This window comes from Lonchura striata, chromosome 14 (assembly GCF_046129695.1).
Source record: "Lonchura striata isolate bLonStr1 chromosome 14, bLonStr1.mat, whole genome shotgun sequence".
In the NCBI taxonomy this organism is placed as follows: Eukaryota; Metazoa; Chordata; class Aves; order Passeriformes; family Estrildidae; genus Lonchura; species Lonchura striata.
The window spans coordinates 77,372-95,274 of NC_134616.1; the positions used below are offsets into that span (position 1 = coordinate 77,372).

Genomic DNA, 17,903 nt, shown 5'->3' on the forward strand with positions numbered 1-17,903 from the left:
TAGAGGGATGTGCAGACAAAATGTAGTCAGGCAGAAAACCTTCTCTGAGGCAAGGATGCTCTGAGAGGTGCCTGTAGACCTTAGACTTTATCTCATTTTCTGTTGTTGATGTTATTCTAGTCCTCCTGTTCTGCAGGAAAAGAACATGCCCTAACCTTCTCTGATAGTAAGGCTGATGCGTAGTTTGGATGATGCTAAACATCACAAGCATAATTTCAAGACTTGTGTCTCTATTAAAATAATGTAGCAGCATGATGTGCATTATTTATGACTATTCTAGTACTTACTTTTCTTAAGGACAGGTGGGTATAACTTAGAAAAGGCGACATTTCTTCGAAATGATAGCTCATACAGTGTGCTGAACAATGCTTTACGCAATGAAGGAGCATTGTGTCTCCTGTCTAATGAGCTTAGTGATGTACAACCAAGTGTTTAAATGTACTGAAATGATTACATGCTTTCTCAATCCAACTGGTGCATCTGAAACTCAGTTCCACTTCAGTTGATGTGGACACTGTCCCGGAGCTGCAGCTAAATATGTTTTCTAGTGACATAGCAGGTAGCTAAATTACATCGGTCATCCCATGGACTTCAGCTGATCACCATATCCAAGGAATACAGTTAAAAAAAAATTGAGAGCAGGGCAGAGCTCGGATTCATTTTGCATGCGTGTGCTTTCCCCCTGCAGGATGACAGTTTAACGCTGGAGAGGTTGAACACTTATGTTGTGAGTGCCAGCATTGAAAATGCATCAATTCAGAACCTTAACGAGCCTGGGACTGTCACTCTCCACCACATAGACCAGAACAGGGTAGGATGTGTTAATTTCATCAGGGATTGGGTGAGACAAAGCTGACTTCACTTACCCTTTCAATAAACTGGGAACAGGACAAATAGACTTAAAACACCTTGCTGCCTGACCTCTCCATGATACATGGACCCAAACATTGACTGACCACACAGATCTCAGTATTTAATAATTCCTGCAGGTCACTAAAGCTTGTGTCTCCACTCTAAATCCATACTTAGACACAGGGAACATTCTTATCATCTTATTGATCCTTGTTCTGATCTAAGCAATTTTATTTCAAAGAATAGTTTATTTACCAGAAAACAGCGGGGCTTGGATTGGACTGAAATGATTTATCCGTGATCTGAATTTGGAAAGTAGGTCGAGTCACCAAAAGAGAGGAACTTCAAAAAAACCCAAAACCTTGCAAAGATGTTTTCAAAATCAAATTGCTTTGTTTTGTTTAAGTCTATTTTAAAATTAAGTTTAGACTTTAACCTAAAGTCTGAACTTAGTTTAAAGTCTAAATAGTCTCATAATCTAAATAGACTTTAAGTTAAAGTCTATTTTTAAATGGGCATGGGCATCAAACTTCTTGATTGAATTCCTCTTTAGCATTTTTGTGCTGCCAATGTTTAAGGTCCAGCCTCCACATGAGTATATTACAAACCCGAGGCAGAAGAAAATTATTCAATAAGATGAACTTAGATAAAGCTTGAGTTAATGAGGACTTGTAATTGCTGTTTTCATGGCAAAATGCTCTTTCCATTCATCAAATATATACTCAGAAATTTTACCCAGATATCCCCTCTCTTCTGTCATTTTTACTCTACCAGGCCATCTGGCACCTTTCAGATTTTTTCCTTGACCTTTTAAAATTATCTTAATTAAATATTTAATCAGTTATCATCCTGACCTACATCTTTGGCTATGTGCCTAATTATATTTGACAGCCTACAAATCACACATCTTAACAGCTTATCTGTTAATCTGGCTTCCTGTAAACTCTGTGTATTTTTAAAATTTATTAATGATACAATAATAATAAAAGTAAATGAATCTGTGCCTTGGAAAAGTTTGCTGCAGCATTATGACTGAAAAACTAGAATGTCCCCAAGATAAATCACTGCACTGAATATCCATTTACATCTGTTCAGCTCTCACTTGTCTTCCCTGCCTGGTTTCAGAGAGGGGAAATTGCTGAAATTATAAAGTAAAGGCTTTTTCTTGTGTTGTTTTTATTTTTTTTTTTTGTCAAATGTATAAAATATCAGGTTGTTATTGCATGTCTTAGTAATAACTTTTGAATTTCACCAGTAATTTGGTGTGACATCTCAGGCACCACATGAATCCAATGAGATTAAACACAGGAATTGGTCTAAGGTGAATAATTTGTCAGATTTGCTGCTGTCCTTAAAAAACTGCAAGGTATTGAAAGATACATGTAAAACTGGAAAAATCACTGACTTGCAGGATTTCCCATAGTAAAGGGGAAGGCAAAAAGTAGGTCTCTGCTAGTTTGGTGCCATGGGTGAGACGGCCAATATCCTGGCTGGCTCCCCAAGCCCAAGTGTTTGGCTGCCCCATACCTCATGGTGTTTCCACTCACCCACAGACTCCCTGCAGCACCACACACAAATAATCACAGACACACAAAGTGGGCTTTGCTGCCAAGCAGTGCCAGGGTAATCAAATCCAAGTGCCTTGGTTATACACCCCAATTCGAGGTGAGATACTCCATCTGCAAGTGCAGACAGAGTGCATATGTCCTGAAGAAATGTCACAGCCTCCTTTCTTCTGTTTCCAGGGCAATGCAGCAGTGCACTGCGTTTTTTGGGACTTTGGGAAAAACAGTAAGTGTTACTTGTCGAGCTGGCTCTGTCCCCAGCATCAAACCATGGCTTTGGTGTCTTGACATTGCACCTTGAAACTTGAGTGTGTGCTGCTGCTTTGTGTCGATTTCAACACCTACGTACTCAGTATTATTCCCAGGGACATGGGTATGGCATTGTGCAGTGCTGCATCTACATGATTAAGAACACTTTGCCAAAAAAAAAGGTAGAAATGCAATGAAATGTCAGATGAACTCTTACCGTAACTTCACAGAATACAGTAGAGGCTTTGCTGAGGTCAGGTGTTTAAAATGGGTCAGACAGTCACCAGATAGAGATAACTGAATTGGATTAACTCAGAGCATGTGGGAGAGGTTTCCTCTGCAATTAGTAGGAGTAGAAATGATTTGCTTCTTTTTCATCAGGATCTTAGCTTCTGAATATGTGACACAGACCACATAAATGGGGTCATAACATTCAGTCTTACCAGGGAAGATCTGGCTGTTTCAGTGCTACACTCTGCCTAAACAAACCCTCTGCCTTGTGTGTTTCTCATCTTCTGTTTCCACATCCTCCAGCACAATCTCACCCAACACTAGGTTCTTTATCTTCTTTCTGTGTGTGCAGATATGTAAATGTCTTTAAATATTTCTTCATGTCACTAAAATCTTTCATCCAAATGTTGAGATTCTCAGGCAACTACAGAAGATGTGTTTCAGTGTGAAATCTCACTTGTGTGCTGCTAAATGACCCTCCAATCTGTACTAACTTGAGCTCATCTTCACACACCCTGCATGCTGCAGAGCTATAAATTATGGAGGATGACTAACTCTGCTTAAAAATCCTTCTTCTTTATTACACAGATGGATTGGGTGGTTGAAATACATCGGGATGTGAAATGGAATACACAGATATGAATTATACAATCTGTTTCTGTAACCATCTTACCCATTTTGGAGTCCTACTGGTGAGTACTCCATGAATCATCTCCCAGAAAGTCCTGTGGCACTAAACAAAGTCATTGCTAGCTTTGGAAAAGAGATGGGAGATTTGTATCTATACAAACTCTTAGATATATGCAATGTTGCCAAAATCAGCAATAACAAAGAAAACAGTTATAATAACTTAATGGGGTAAGGTCCTTTAAATCTCACTCTCTTCGAGGCAGTTGTTTTACAGATGTAGCTTGTACTTTGCAGTGTAACTTAATCAGCCTTGATATACGTTGCAAATACAATGTTAAATTTATTAACTCCAAGCGACAACTAATGACATTACACCTTCTTGAAAGTTTTATCTATGCTCCATCAGAAAGTGAGGTTTAGTATAAATATGGGAGATGTCATTATCTAGTACCTCTTATTTCTCTGTAATACAGAGAAAACTGCCTCTAAAAGCAAAATGTCGAAAGCTGGGATGACTGCCTGAGAATGGGCTGCATAAAAGGCAAAGAGACAGGCAGGTTCTAACCAAATCAAGTAGATTAAATTGTCTATTCCTGGGAGGACACAACCCACGGGATGGGGTGAGGGCTCACATTTGCCTTTGGATGCTCCCCCTAGAGATCAGCATGACCCTGCTCCAGAGGCAAAAGCTCTCCTGGGAGTAAAACTGTGGCTTTACAGAAAGGAATTGAGATTGTTCAGATTCCAGACGCTTGCTCAAGTTTTTGTTCAAGCAAGAAGAATTCAGTCTGATTTTTAGAGCACACCTCTCACAGTCACTTTGGTGATCTGCACAGCTACAGGTCTTCAGCAGTTCGGCCGCCCAGCAGCTCCCAGCGTGGCCTGATGCGGCACTGGCCGCTGTGTCTCAGGGCAAAACTGACAGGAGGAGAGGAAATGGCTCCAAGTTGCGTCAGGGCAGGTTTAGGTTGGGTGTTAGGAAATTTTTGGGTTTCGTGGGACATCAGAGATGTAGGTTACTAGTCTGAGGTTCAAAGTTTCACAAAATAGAAGAGAAGCTGTGTCAGGGGACAACAAAATCCTCTCAGTGTTCCTCCTGGCAGCAGCTGTGGAGAAGCAGGGCCCAGCTTCCTGTCTGATTTTGCAGTGGTGCTTTCTGGACAGGGAGGATCGACCATGCTCCAAGACATTTAGCAGGTTTGTGCAGATCCCAAGAATGGCAGCTGCCACTGAAACAAAGTAGTTTCTCCTACAAAGTGAGCTCCCGGTGGAATAATTTTGGTAAGATCCTGGAATCCATGTTCAGTTTGTGGTTTCTGAAGAACAGCTTTTCTAGGTTCACAACTTATTCCTGGATACTTTAAATACTGTGGGTTAATTTACCATTTACTAGTTTGGATATTCTGTGGGACTATACAATAAGAAACACGTAAATACATTAATGGAAAATCTCCAAAAGTAGCAGTAAGCAGAACAGTAATTTGAAATGTGAAAGGAATTTTCTAAATCTGTCTTGGCAAACAGCTGTGTTTCTTTATCTTGTAACACAGGATTTGTCCTGGACAGAAATAGATGTCACACATGAGCATATATTAACTCTGATAAGCTATGCAGGATGTGGTGCTTCTTCCCTTTTTTTGGGAATAACGCTCGTGACGTACCTAACCCTTGAGTAAGTATGATCCTTTTTCTTATACTGATTTTAATATTTAGGCAACAAGTAATTTGCAGCAATTACCAGAATGTTTACTAGTATTTGGTGCTGTGATGCATAAAAGGGAAGACTGAGAGCTGACAGTATAAATATTGCTTTATTTTGATGGCTGACTGCTGCAAACTTAGAGAGATTTGAATACTCCTACCTCAATACAAGCACCTCTCTGAACTGTTCAGCAATTTTTATGTTCCCAAATGTCACAAAATCATTGAATGCTTTGGATTGGAAGGGATTACTAAAATGTCCTCTAGTTCCATTGGCAGGGACACTTTCCACTAGACCACATTGCTCCAAGCCCCATCCAACCTGGCCTTGAACACTTCCAGTGATGGGGCAGCCACAGCTTCTCAGGGCAACCTATGCCAGGGCCTCCCCACTCTCACAGTAAAATGTCTGAAAAGAGTAAAAATTTCTGTCATTCAAAAAATTTACCCCTGGACATGGGTGAGATATTATGTCAAGAATCTGGAATATTCCTGTGTATAGGGTTAGGGTTAGGCTGCAAACCCACTCTTGTAGGGAGTAAATAGGCTGCAAATTGGATGATGCAGTGATAACCTTGTGGGCTTTCCCCTTCTTTCTAGGAAGGTGGGGAGAGACAACCCCTCAAAAATCCTACTCAACCTTTGTGCTGCGCCGCTGCTGCTGAACATTGTCTTCCTTGCCAATTCCTGGCTGACCTCGTTCAACCAGACAGGCCTCTGCATCACTGTGGCCATGCTCCTCCACTATTTCCTTCTTGCAGCATTCACGTGGATGTGCCTGGAGTCTGTTCACTTTTATTTGGCTCTTGTCAAAGTTTTCAATGTTTATGTCCCAAAGTACATGCTAAAATGCTGCATTGCTGGCTGGGGTAAGTAGACAGATTTCCTCTCCACTTCTGTGCTTGTCAGCTTCTCTAAGATTGGGGCATTTTTACAGAAATAAGTGAAGACACTGAGCTAGCAGAAATGAGATGCACGCCCTGCGCTGTAAGGATGGATCTCTTCCCCTAGGCTGTTCAGCTTAAATTTCTTCTGTCTTGAGGTACATTAGCAGAGAGTGCTTGTTGGTCCCTGCGTGATCATACCCAATTGAAAGTGTGTGCAAGGCACTACTTTCTTACCCCTCTTCTCTTTACAGGATGATTTATCAGGGTACCTCACTTGAGTGGGTGTGACTGTGGAAGTAATGCTGCCCACAGCCTTCACCCCTGTGTGGGGATGCTCAGAGGTGATTTTAACTCTTTCTCTAGGCCTTGTGTCCATTTTTGGTATTCTTGTCCTGATTCCCATGCGCAGAGTGGATTTGGCTTGCATTAATTGCTCTCCCAAGGACTTCCCTTGACAAGTATCAGAGAGTTGTTTGGGAGAAACATAACAAAAACAACCCAAATTTCGGTTCACCGTTAGAAAAGGTGTTATCAGAGGCACTGACCTAGAGCAGAATTTGGGCTGTATTATTTGGGTCACCATTAGATGCTGTTTTAAGGTTTTTTTTTTTTTTTTTTTGTTGGTTTTTTTTTTTTTTCTCTTGAATAGAGTGCAGCATATAATCATCCCTGTCCTCAAATCTGATGTCCCACACAATTGTTCTCAGGGGCAGCCATCCTTGATGGTGCTACTGGCAGCAGCTGTTCTCTACAGAGAAGCCAGAACTGGAAAAAAAACTGGGAAATGTGTGAAAGGGAAGACTGATAAAGCACTGCCTGGGAAACATCTGTCTCTATGAGCTCTTAAAATGCTGTGGTCTGCTTATCCTTTGACACTCAGCTTTTGTAATAATCACTTGGTTTTATTTTACCAGATTGGATCCCTTCTGGAGATGTTTGAAGACTCAGAAGCATTTTGCAAACACAGATATTTTTATGCCTACTCATTTGTAATTTGCATAAATAAGGAGATTAAACCTGCTATGCTACACACTTAATTACAGTTGTTTCACAAGGAATAATGCCTTAGAGTACTTTACAGTTTGGAATAACAATGCCATTCTCTTCCTTTAGAGCTAGATTTGAACAATAGAAAGCTATCAGAAATAGCTGAAATTCTGCTATCATAAACAAATTGCAGATGTAGTTTGCTGTCTGTCCTTCAGATTTTCCTTGGGTCTAGACATTGTTATTTTGTGTACTTTTTGAAAATAGTGGTTTTCACTTCCTATTAATTCACTAAAACAGTATTTTATGCTCCATAAAGAGAGAGGCTGGGCAAATACCTAAAACCTCCAGTAATATAAGGACTGAGGAAAGAATGTAAGAAATGATGAAACTTTCTGCTGCCACATTCCCCCAGGGAGGCAGAAAGAGGGGAAAAAAGCAGGGTCTCAGTGGAAAGAGAAAATCAAGTAGAATTTCATGCTGCTTTGAGCAGGGTTAGACATGTGTACTGTGGAGAGAGAGAAAGAGAGAGAGAGAGAGAGAGAATGAGAGAGAGAGAAGGGAAAAATGAGTCTGTGTTTCCAGATAGTGGGGGGGGTTCTAAAGTGTGAAGCATCAGAATGGGCATTCAGGTCTGGATACATGAACTCTTTGGGATGAACAGCATATGAAGTACTGGGAATAAAGAGAATTTTAAGCTTTTGCCACTTTCTGGAGCTTCTTGCATCTGTGACACATATTGATGTCCTCAAGAGACTTTAATGTGGGTTGGGAGGTCTGTCTGCTTTCCCTTCTATACCTGAATCATCCTCCAAATCCCAAACCAACTGCTGGGAGCTCAAGAATTCAGTCCTGTGGATTATGAGTTGCACAGAGGGATATCAGTTCAGGTCTTTCATCCCAGCATACAAAATGCTCAAGTGACAGAACTACTGAACCTCAGAGTCCATGTTGCCAGCCCAAATTTCAGGGACTGTAAGAGTTGGTTGGGATCTCTGCTGTTGGCCGAGCTTTGGTTCATCAGCCAATATCTAGAGCAATTCAAGGCAAGCAGGGAGCTTCTTTCAGCTCAATTCCCGTTTCAGCTAAACACCTGATGTGTCATTCAGATGCCACCTTTGAGTACACAACTCAAGTTGAGTGGTTATCAATGTTTGGTGACACCCTGCATCTCCCATACAGGAAAATGAAACATTTTATGTAAGTATCTGACATTAAGCTGTCACAATCTGCTACAGTTACTGAACTCTGTATTAATTGTAATGCATGGTACTATGCCAGTGTGGGTGGACAACATAATCAGGATTCTCAAAGGTACCTTAATCTGTGAGCAACCTACATACTGCGCCTGCATGAAAGGACATATTCTGGTTGATGATGACAAGAGCTGCTCTTCTGAAAGCACTTTCAAAAATCATAATTGGAATTTTTAACCTATGAATACTCTTTCCATCAGTGACTCCTTCTCCCACCATGCCACAGCACAAATCTTCCATTTGATATAAATTCTACCACCTGGTCTTTCACCACCTGATATGTATGGCATGGTTATATTTGGGACTGGGGGAGGAAAAATAAGTCTTTTCATGCATAGTACTTAGAGATTTTTTTTTGAGTAAATGAAACAAGCTTGATTTTGTGTGTCTGCATATGTGCAGTTAAAAGGACTCAGCTATAAAGTTGCTTTTGTGATTTGAGCAGGGTGCCTTATGTCACAGTCCAAGAACAATCCAAAGGAAAGATACCCCAGTGACTGATCTTAATTTTCAAGGTATAAGGCTTCAGTCCTTTGATCCCTTTTCCACTCCCACTACTTAGAAATTAGACCTTGGCTTTCTTAATTTTAGGAGATTTAGCTCAGTGCACCACATTTCTTGTATCTTAGTTTACAGAAAGGTTAATCAGGAGTTCATCAAAGTAAGACGATGTGTGCACATAATGAGATTATTTGAGATTTGACTGTTGACTTATCTAAAGATAAGAAAACCCATATTACTACTAACATGCCTCATTGAGAAAGCATCAGGAAATCAGGAATCTTCACTCAGAAGATTTGAGTCATCAGTTTTACCATTCAAAGCCTATACATGGGTTATTGCAAGATAACAGGCATCTATCCAGCAACTACCTATAAACTTGTTCATACTTTGGCATAAGTTGAAACAGTGGGAATGTTTCAAGAGAAAAAACCTAAGTGTTAGGAGGCCTGTGGCCATAAATTTTGGTTTTATATTGCTTTTTGGAAGGTCACTGCATTTCTGTGATAGAAAGGCTAACCAGAGCATGTGGAATCCTCTGCCTCCTCCCCCTCAGGGAAGACTATATCATGGAGTTTTCCCCACCTAGGCCGGTAGAGAAGAATTAACCCATGATGCTCTGCAGCACTACTGCCAGTCTACATCAGACGGCCTCCCCGCTTGGCCAGTTGACACTGCCGACCCCATCCGACCCCATCCGTTCATCCCTCAACCCCCCTACAGGTTGCTGCCTTTTGCCCACCCCTGTGCCCTCTGGTCATTGGTCACTGATCCCATACTCAAGTCTGGTCCCTTTGGCGTGGTGGATGCAATAAACCCTTGCTGGAATACATCATGCAAAGACCTTTCCCATCTTTCCTCTGCTGAGCAATCTGTGGCATGTGCGTGTGCATGAACTTGAAATGGCTATTCTTGTGGCCTTACTCTGAGCAGCTTCTGAAGGAGATGTTTCAAAGAAGATTGAAGCATTTCTACCACCCTGACACGCTGCGACAAAAATGTAGTCCATTTCTATAGCTTTGTCAGAAAATACTAAGTATTTTCTGAAATATTTTATCTGCCATTGATGTGTACTGAAGAGTTTTGTGTTAATTTAGTATATTTTCTGCTTACCCCTACTATTGAGAAAACTATTTCAGGTTTTCATAATATTCTCATTTTAGAAAATTTTGAAAAACAGCAATAAATTTGGCTATGTAATATACAAACCCTAATATTACATTTCTGATACAATATGATTGTTACTTGACAGACATCTCCAGTAAAAATCCCACCTCATTTCAGCTAATGTATTTAAAGGAACTCCGTTTCTCTTTTCCTCCTCCCTCTCTGTTCCACTAGCTGAAAAGCCAATAAAAATATTCTCCTCCTCTCCAGTTCAGAACAAGATCTACGTGCATTTCTCCTAGACATGTTTTGAGATCCAGGAGGGGGTGAAAGTAGTTAATGTGCAACAGGAATCTGAGTTTCAGACACAAAGCAAGGTTTCCATTGACCCTGCTGACATGCTGCAAGCTAAATATTAAACATTTTTTTTTAATCAATTGAAGTCCAGCCTGGGAAGAAGAAACAGTTAAAGAAATGTCTCAATTATACTTGCAATCAGCTAATCAGACTTTGTGTACGTCTGTGGATGGTACAGAACTGAAATCAAGCTCTGATAATGAAACCACGAATGAAAAATGGATTGAAGACTCCTTTCCAGGATTAGAAATATTGTGCACAATTTATGTTACATATGGTGTGATCATTTCAGTGGGTCTTCTTGGAAATGCAATACTCATCAAAGTTTTTTTCAAGGTTAAATCAATGCAGACGGTTCCCAACATCTTCATCACCAGCCTGGCATTCGGAGACCTGCTGCTTTTGTTAACGTGTGTGCCTATAGATGCAACACGTTACATTGTGGATACCTGGCTCTTCGGAAGAATTGGGTGCAAGCTGCTGTCTTTTATCCAGTTAACATCAGTTGGAGTATCAGTGTTTACCCTGACTGTTCTCAGTGCTGACAGGTGGGTCTGTGCTACTGATTTGCCAGGAGATGCTGCAGGTTTGAAATTAAGAAAATAGCAGATATTATCATTTTGCACAGTCTTAAATGGCACATTGTAATAGATTAAAAATCCCAAACTACCAGTCTCCCATGACATTTAAAAATGCGTGTTAGTAAAATTGTAGCACTTTTTTATAAGGGAGTGAAGTGAGGAAAACTCTTTCACTCTTCTGACCTTTTATTAGTTTGAGGTACATTACAAGGGGTTTTCTCAATTGCACAGAGAAAGGAAATGGCTTTTAAGTTGAAAAAAAGACAGTATATTGGTGCTATCTAGTGGTATAGTGAAGTAGTCAAGGAAGATTATTATGAGTGAAAATTCCTTAACCTATGCTCTCAGGGAGGCTTTAAAATCCTAGAACATGAAAGACTGACATGGGATAAAAAGCCAAAAGAAAACACAGAACAGAACTAGGGGACAAAGGAATTACTCTCATGATTTGATGGCTAATGTAATTGTCACCTTGAGAAATGCATATATATAATTTTTTTTCCTCTTGTAGTTTTTCTATCTTTTACAGAAATATTTTAGCCCAGGGGTTGTGAAATTAAACTCAGGTTGTAATGACAGCCTTGCTAAGAGGGATCAGTGTTCTGACTGCTGTCAGGAAATGCTGAATCTGTTTTCTGTGTATTTCTTTCTTGAATGAACAAAACTAAGGAGATTTCAGTTCAATCAGCAGGAGCATTTAGGAGTAGGGATAAAAGAGAAGTTTAGTATTAAGAGAGAAAAATATCATCTTGTCTGCCAGCAATTGTGCATTGTATGTAATAGCAAACTGTTCATATGTCCAGAATTTTACCAGTGGTACTGTTACTGTACTCCAAAATAATCAGCCAGCACAGGAATGACCACATAAGGTCAAATCAAGGATCCATGTAGACCGATACCAGCCTCCAGCAGTGGTAGTATAAGGACAAGAAAAGACTCATAGGAAGAATAAAAACCTCTATCCAACTACATTTTTAACCCTATGCCTTCATATGACACTCAACAGATGTTGTTTCTGTCTATTTAATAACCCCAAAGGATTTCTCTTTTGGATACTTGTTCAGTTTTTCTTGAACTTGCTTAACAATGACTTTCACTGCCTGTACAAAATAACTCCTTTTATTTCTGCACTGCACACGGCTTCATTTGATGGTGCTGGCTCTTGTGTGGGAAGAGACAGTGATTCCTAATCATGTCTCCAGGCTATTCATATTGTAATCCATCCTTAGGTTGTGTTTCTTTTAGTTGAGGTGTGCAGAGCAGCACATGATAATCAAAAGTTGCATGAATCAGGGATACAGGTAATTGCACAATTGTTTCTTTTGCTCTCCATTTTTTTTCCTAATACTACCTAACATTTTGCTTTATTGTTGCTGTTTTAGTTTGGGTTTATTTTAGGATTTTTTAACTACTGCTGAAGATAAGCTAATGTTTACACTGAACTACCTACTGTAGCTCCAAGGTCTTGCTCCTGTAGGAATGTCAATTAAGAATTCACCATGACTAGATGACCTTTAAAGATCCCTTCCAACCCCAACTCTCCTCTGATTCTATGGTTTAGACACTTGCTTCTGTATTTAATTTTCATGGTAGCTGTTATATAAATACTCTGCACTACATTCTCACAGCGTAACTACATTGTAAACTTACAGAGCAAGCTCAGATCAGTCACGGGCTTAATGCCAGACTGTTGTGTTCCAATATGCTAGAAGAGCTCAAAGTCAATAAAAATGGTATTTATTTGATAAATATCAAGCCACCTTCCAGCTTTCTATTTAAGTTTGCCTAGAGGAGAAAAAGTCCAGATCCTCAGCTTGTGCAAAATAGTACAACTAAGCTTTCTTACCCTCTGGGTCCTTTTTCACTACCTTTTCATGCCAGCTTTGTGCTTCCCTGGAGGGGTTGCTTCTTTCTGCATTATCAAGACTCCCTGGTCCTTAGAAGCAGGGTATATTGTTTCCTGTGCTTCATTCGCTTTCATGGAAGTTGGCCTTTTTCCATGTCCCTCTTCCACACAGATCATCACACACCTATAGATTAATCCAGATTCTTCTTGTATGCCTGACTCAGTCTATATGCTGCAGAATCACAGGCATGAATCAACAGCAGTGCCCTCTCCTGCTTTATAAATAGGAATGAATACTGCAGTATTATTTTGAGTCAGATCACTGCACTCAGCAGGGGTCTCGGGAAGACAGAAGAAAGGAGGGGTGAACATGCTTGGTTTCATCTATTTATGAAATAGTTAACCTGTTTCATACCTTCATCAAAGTTACATACTAATTCTCTCATTTATCTTTCAAGGCAGAGTCATAAAATTAGGAGTGATGATTGCCCTTAGTGATCCCAATCCAAACTTTGGAAGTCATCTTTACATAGGAAAGTTTTAATGGCAACTCCTGCCTGTCAATCCATTATAACACATGCCTGAAAAGCATTTTAACATTTTGATTCCAGAGCTAGTGTCTGCTTTCATTTCCAAGAGAATTCCAGCACCCTTTGGTTAGCAAGAACAGTAATGGCTTTAGTCTTAAGAATTTTACAGTATGTGTTCACATTATTTCTGTGTTTATTCTGACAATGATGTTGGTCATTTTAGGTACAGAGCCATCGTTAAACCCTTGGAACTGCAGACTTCAGATGCACTCCTGAAGACCTGCTGTAAAGCAGGCTGCGTTTGGGTTGTCTCCATGATATTTGCTGTCCCAGAGGCTGTTTTTTCAGATTTGTATTCTTTCAGCAATCCTGAGAAAAATGTAACTTTTGAGGCGTGTGCCCCCTATCCTGTATCTGAGAAGATCCTGCAGGAAGCTCACTCCCTGGTTTGCTTCTTAGTGTTCTATATTGTGCCCTTAGCTGTCATTTCTGTCTACTACTTTCTTATTGCCAGAACTTTATATAAAAGTACATCCAACATGCCAGCCGAAGAATACTCTCATGCCCATAAGCAGGTAAGCTCTGATCAAGCACTGAACTCTCCAATTCTCCAAAGTCTATTGTGCTGATTAAATACTAATTCTTAAGTACAAAGCTTTACCTGATAATGGAGTAAAAAACTCCACAAACTTAGCCCATACCAAACTTGAATCCAAACTCATCTGTGCACTTAGGCACCTGCTCATGACTCATAATTTGTGAGTGCCCACTCTTTCCTAAAGAGAAATGGGTCTGTCATGCTTTATCATGACCCTGTAAACTCAATAGTTAAAACATTGAATTTTAAACACTGGGACCTCATCCATGTGATCTGACACATTAATTACTGTATTTTTAAGTCCTAGTCTAGATGAGAGTGTCATATGATTTACAATGGAAAAGAAATTTGCTCTTCACTGGAAATGCTTGGTTTAAAAATTGTGAAATAGATTTATTTTACAGTTTAGGTCTTCTGGTTTGGGGTTTTATTTGTTTGTTCATTTTATTTTTACTTTTTGCTTTTTTGGTTACTCAAGCATTTAGACTTTTGCACTACTTTGCAAATCAGCACCAACAGCACAAACATTTTACTAATTGCTGTTAATGCCAGCTATGCATTTCTTTCTTGTAGATTGAATCCCGCAAGAGAGTTGCAAAGACAGTGCTGGTGCTTGTGGCTCTGTTCGCATTCTGCTGGCTGCCCAACCACATCCTCTATCTGTATCGCTCTTTCACATACCACACTTCTATCAATGCTTCCACCTATCACCTGATAGCAACTATTTTTTCCCGCGCCTTGGCCTTCAGCAATTCCTGCGTCAATCCTTTTGCTCTTTATTGGCTGAGTAAAACTTTCCGGCAACATTTTAAAAAGCAAGTCTCATGCTGCAAGGCAGCATTCTGTGCAAAGTCTTCCAGTGCTCCCCAGAGCAGTTCTCCTACCAGAGCCCTGTCAGTCACAGGCAGCATGCATGGCTCAGAAGTCAGTGTTACACTGCTAACAGATTATAGCATCACGAAAGAAGAGGAAAGTGTTTAGTCCATGTGGGAAGAAGAAGGACAGAAACAGAGTCATTGCTATCAAGTCACTGCTACTGGTATCCTGGAAAGAGGTTCTATGGCTTGCTCTATCTGTGAAAGCGTGTTCATCAGGAGTTCCTCATTTTTCAAAACGTAAAATAAACAAATCAAATTGTGTGGGGCAAGAAGCAGCAACAGCTGAACGGTACAGCATAAGCTCAAAGGGATTACTCATGTTCCCAGGCATGAATACAGATTCCTGGCTGGAATTCCTGGACAGGGCAGGAGAGGACTTAGCAGAGTTGGTACAAGAATTGGCTGTAAGGAGAGTTTTGTTCTGGGTGACTTGCTCTTTGAGTCGTGACTGAGAGCTCCCTCTGACAACTATTTGCACCCACAGCAAGCAAGCAAAGCCACTTGGTCATAACACGATCAAGCAGGCACATTTTTGATTTATTTATTTTCTTGTCCTGAATGTTAAAAATGTGTAAACACAAGAGAAAGAATGCTAAAATGAAAGAAAGCTAAGGTTTGTAGCGCTGTGAAGTAAAAAAAGAAAAAGTGTTATGGGCCAGATCCATAGTAGCTGTTGCTCTGTCAGTGACTTAGAATTTCTGGGTAAGAGCTGACTGCTTTGTAGTGAGATGGATGTTCCTAAGGAAGTCAAGGGAATGAGCAGGTGATCATTTCTCTGAGAAAGTTATAATCACCTTTAACTACGCTTGTAAAGTTCTTTGTGATATATGGGTAAAACATCTTGATAGTGCAGAGTTTTTTTATTGTTACAGTGATTTAATATCAATAAATTGGGGTGCATCTGTATCAAGAGTTCTATTTGCGATTTACAATGCGCTTTTGAAGTGCTCAAATATCCCCTCCTGCCTTGCTTTATATCCCAAAGTGGTCTTGAGTGCACAGCCTGGATTTCTCTAAGATGGAACTGTGTGTCCAATCCACTAAACCAGGCTAGAGTGAGTTTGAAGCAAAAAATGTACAGTGTGAAGAGTTAGACTGACCCTTTACCTGAACAGATCCACTCATGCTGTAGTATATGTGGTTGTATCTAAGTGGCCTACACATACTCAAGCACACTGGGAGAGCTGTATTTTTTCTACTATACTAATTTTCTATTCTTCAAGTTGCATCCCTTTTTAACATTAGGATAGGCTGTCTTAATGCCATAGGCCTTCTAATCTCAAATCCACTGATTTTATGACTGGGCTTGCAGAGGCAAATCAGGACAGCTATATCCATGCTCAGCAGCACTGCTGGCAGGGGCTGCCTTCCCATCAGGAAGTACAGTAGACAAGTCTTCCTACTCCATGTTACAAAATATTTGAGTGACACTTATTTTTATGAATTTTATCTTCCCTGAACTAAAATTTTGTTCTGTGGAAGCCGGTAATTGAAAACACAATAGATTTTCCATTGTTTAAACTAAGGGACTTCTATTTCAAGAAAGAATTTGTGCGTTAAAATATACAACAGAAGTTGCAACATATGAACTAAAATAATTCTGTCAGTCACAGAAGCTTCAATTTTAACTAACCCTTAAAGGCATAGCCCCCCTTCAACTGCACAGAGCCCCTTAGCAACATATGGCTGGAAATCCATCCACTCATGCGTCATTAACGAAGTTGTTTATAAGATGAGAAAATGTATTTAAAGACTCTCTCTGTTGCCTGCTCTAATCAGAAAAATAAATCCAAACTATAAATCCCAGGGGCATTGCAATACAACCTCTATCATCATCGTTAACCAGTTAATGACGGACCAGGTTAATCCCATCAGACTTGGCTTTGTTTGACTATGGTCCTCATGTTACAAGCTGCAAGGCTACAAGCACTAGTTTTCAAATAGACTCCTTCTTTTATTGTACCAGTTGCACACCAGGATAGGATCATTGAAATAAATGGAAATACAATAGTACAGAAATACAATTTATGGTGAAGTGGACTTCAGAGACCTTATTTTACTCTCTTTGTCTCAATGTAACACATTGCCTGGAAGAGAGCCATGTACAAATATGAGCATGTTGCACTGCTATTTTCTTCTCTCTTTCCTTCATGAAGCTGCAGGGTGAGACTGAAATAAAGTAGATAAGAAGCCTACACACTTATGAACTTACATTTATCTTCCTGGATCTTACTATAGGGAATTCTAAACAAAAGAAATATCCACCAACAATACCATTACTTACAGCATATTTTATTCTAGCTTTGTAATGCTTTTGGGAAACAGATCTACATGTTTCCAGACTTTACAGTTTGTCTCTGTCAGAGACCAAATTTCCCACTGCAAAATCTTTGGCTAACCCTTAAAACCCAGTTTCCTAAATCACATTTTTTTTCCTTTGCATGAAGCTACTTTTTGCTTGTGTAACTCCTCCTCTAACTGGATTGTCTTTCTAGTGTGACTATATCCTGTTACAGAACTGATGTTTTTGCTATATTCTGCACATGTTCTTTTTAAAGACTGGCAATATTTCAAGACACAATTTAATTATTCTGTGTACTTTATGCATTGATAATTCTGTACATTCAAATCGTCATGGCATGATGTATTGGAGTGATTTATGGTTCAACATATATTTTTATCTAACCAATCTGATATTATTTATTACATCTACTCCCCACAATATCATTAGGCATAAAAAGTCTCCACATTACCATAACTGTATTTAGGGGAAAAGGGTTGTTTCCTTTTCAATCTTTTCTAGGCATTACAAAATCAGATTCTTTCACCCCTAAGTAATAATACATATGTAATTCTACAAGAGCATATGGGAATACTATCTATTTACATAAGTACTGAGTATTATCTTGCAAATAAAATGGATGAATAATTAGGGATTCACTATTTACGTCCATGTAAATAGTGAATCCTAGTCCGTAAGACTAGGTAGAAAAAATACCTAGTCCATAAGACTAGGTAGAAAAAAAGGCACAAAATACTGAAAGGCTGACTCCCTCAAAGGTTCTGGTTCTGTCCATATGGAGTCATACTGAGAAAGTAAGTACAATTTCTAGGACATACTTATTTTTGTTGTTTGTTTTGTGAATG

The 17,903-nt window shown here is 39.7% G+C and overlaps 1 protein-coding gene across 1 annotated transcript; it reads left to right on the forward strand.

The window, feature by feature from the left end:
• The first annotated feature begins 10,248 nt into the window (after positions 1-10,248).
• BRS3 (bombesin receptor subtype 3) lies at positions 10,249-16,562 on the forward strand. Its single transcript, XM_021542152.3, has 3 exons — positions 10,249-10,871; positions 13,504-13,855; positions 14,452-16,562. The coding sequence occupies exons 1-3, from the start codon at positions 10,441-10,443 to the stop codon at positions 14,857-14,859; spliced, it is 1,191 nt and encodes a 396-aa protein (XP_021397827.1). The 5' UTR covers positions 10,249-10,440; the 3' UTR covers positions 14,860-16,562.
• Positions 16,563-17,903: the final 1,341 nt, after the last annotated feature.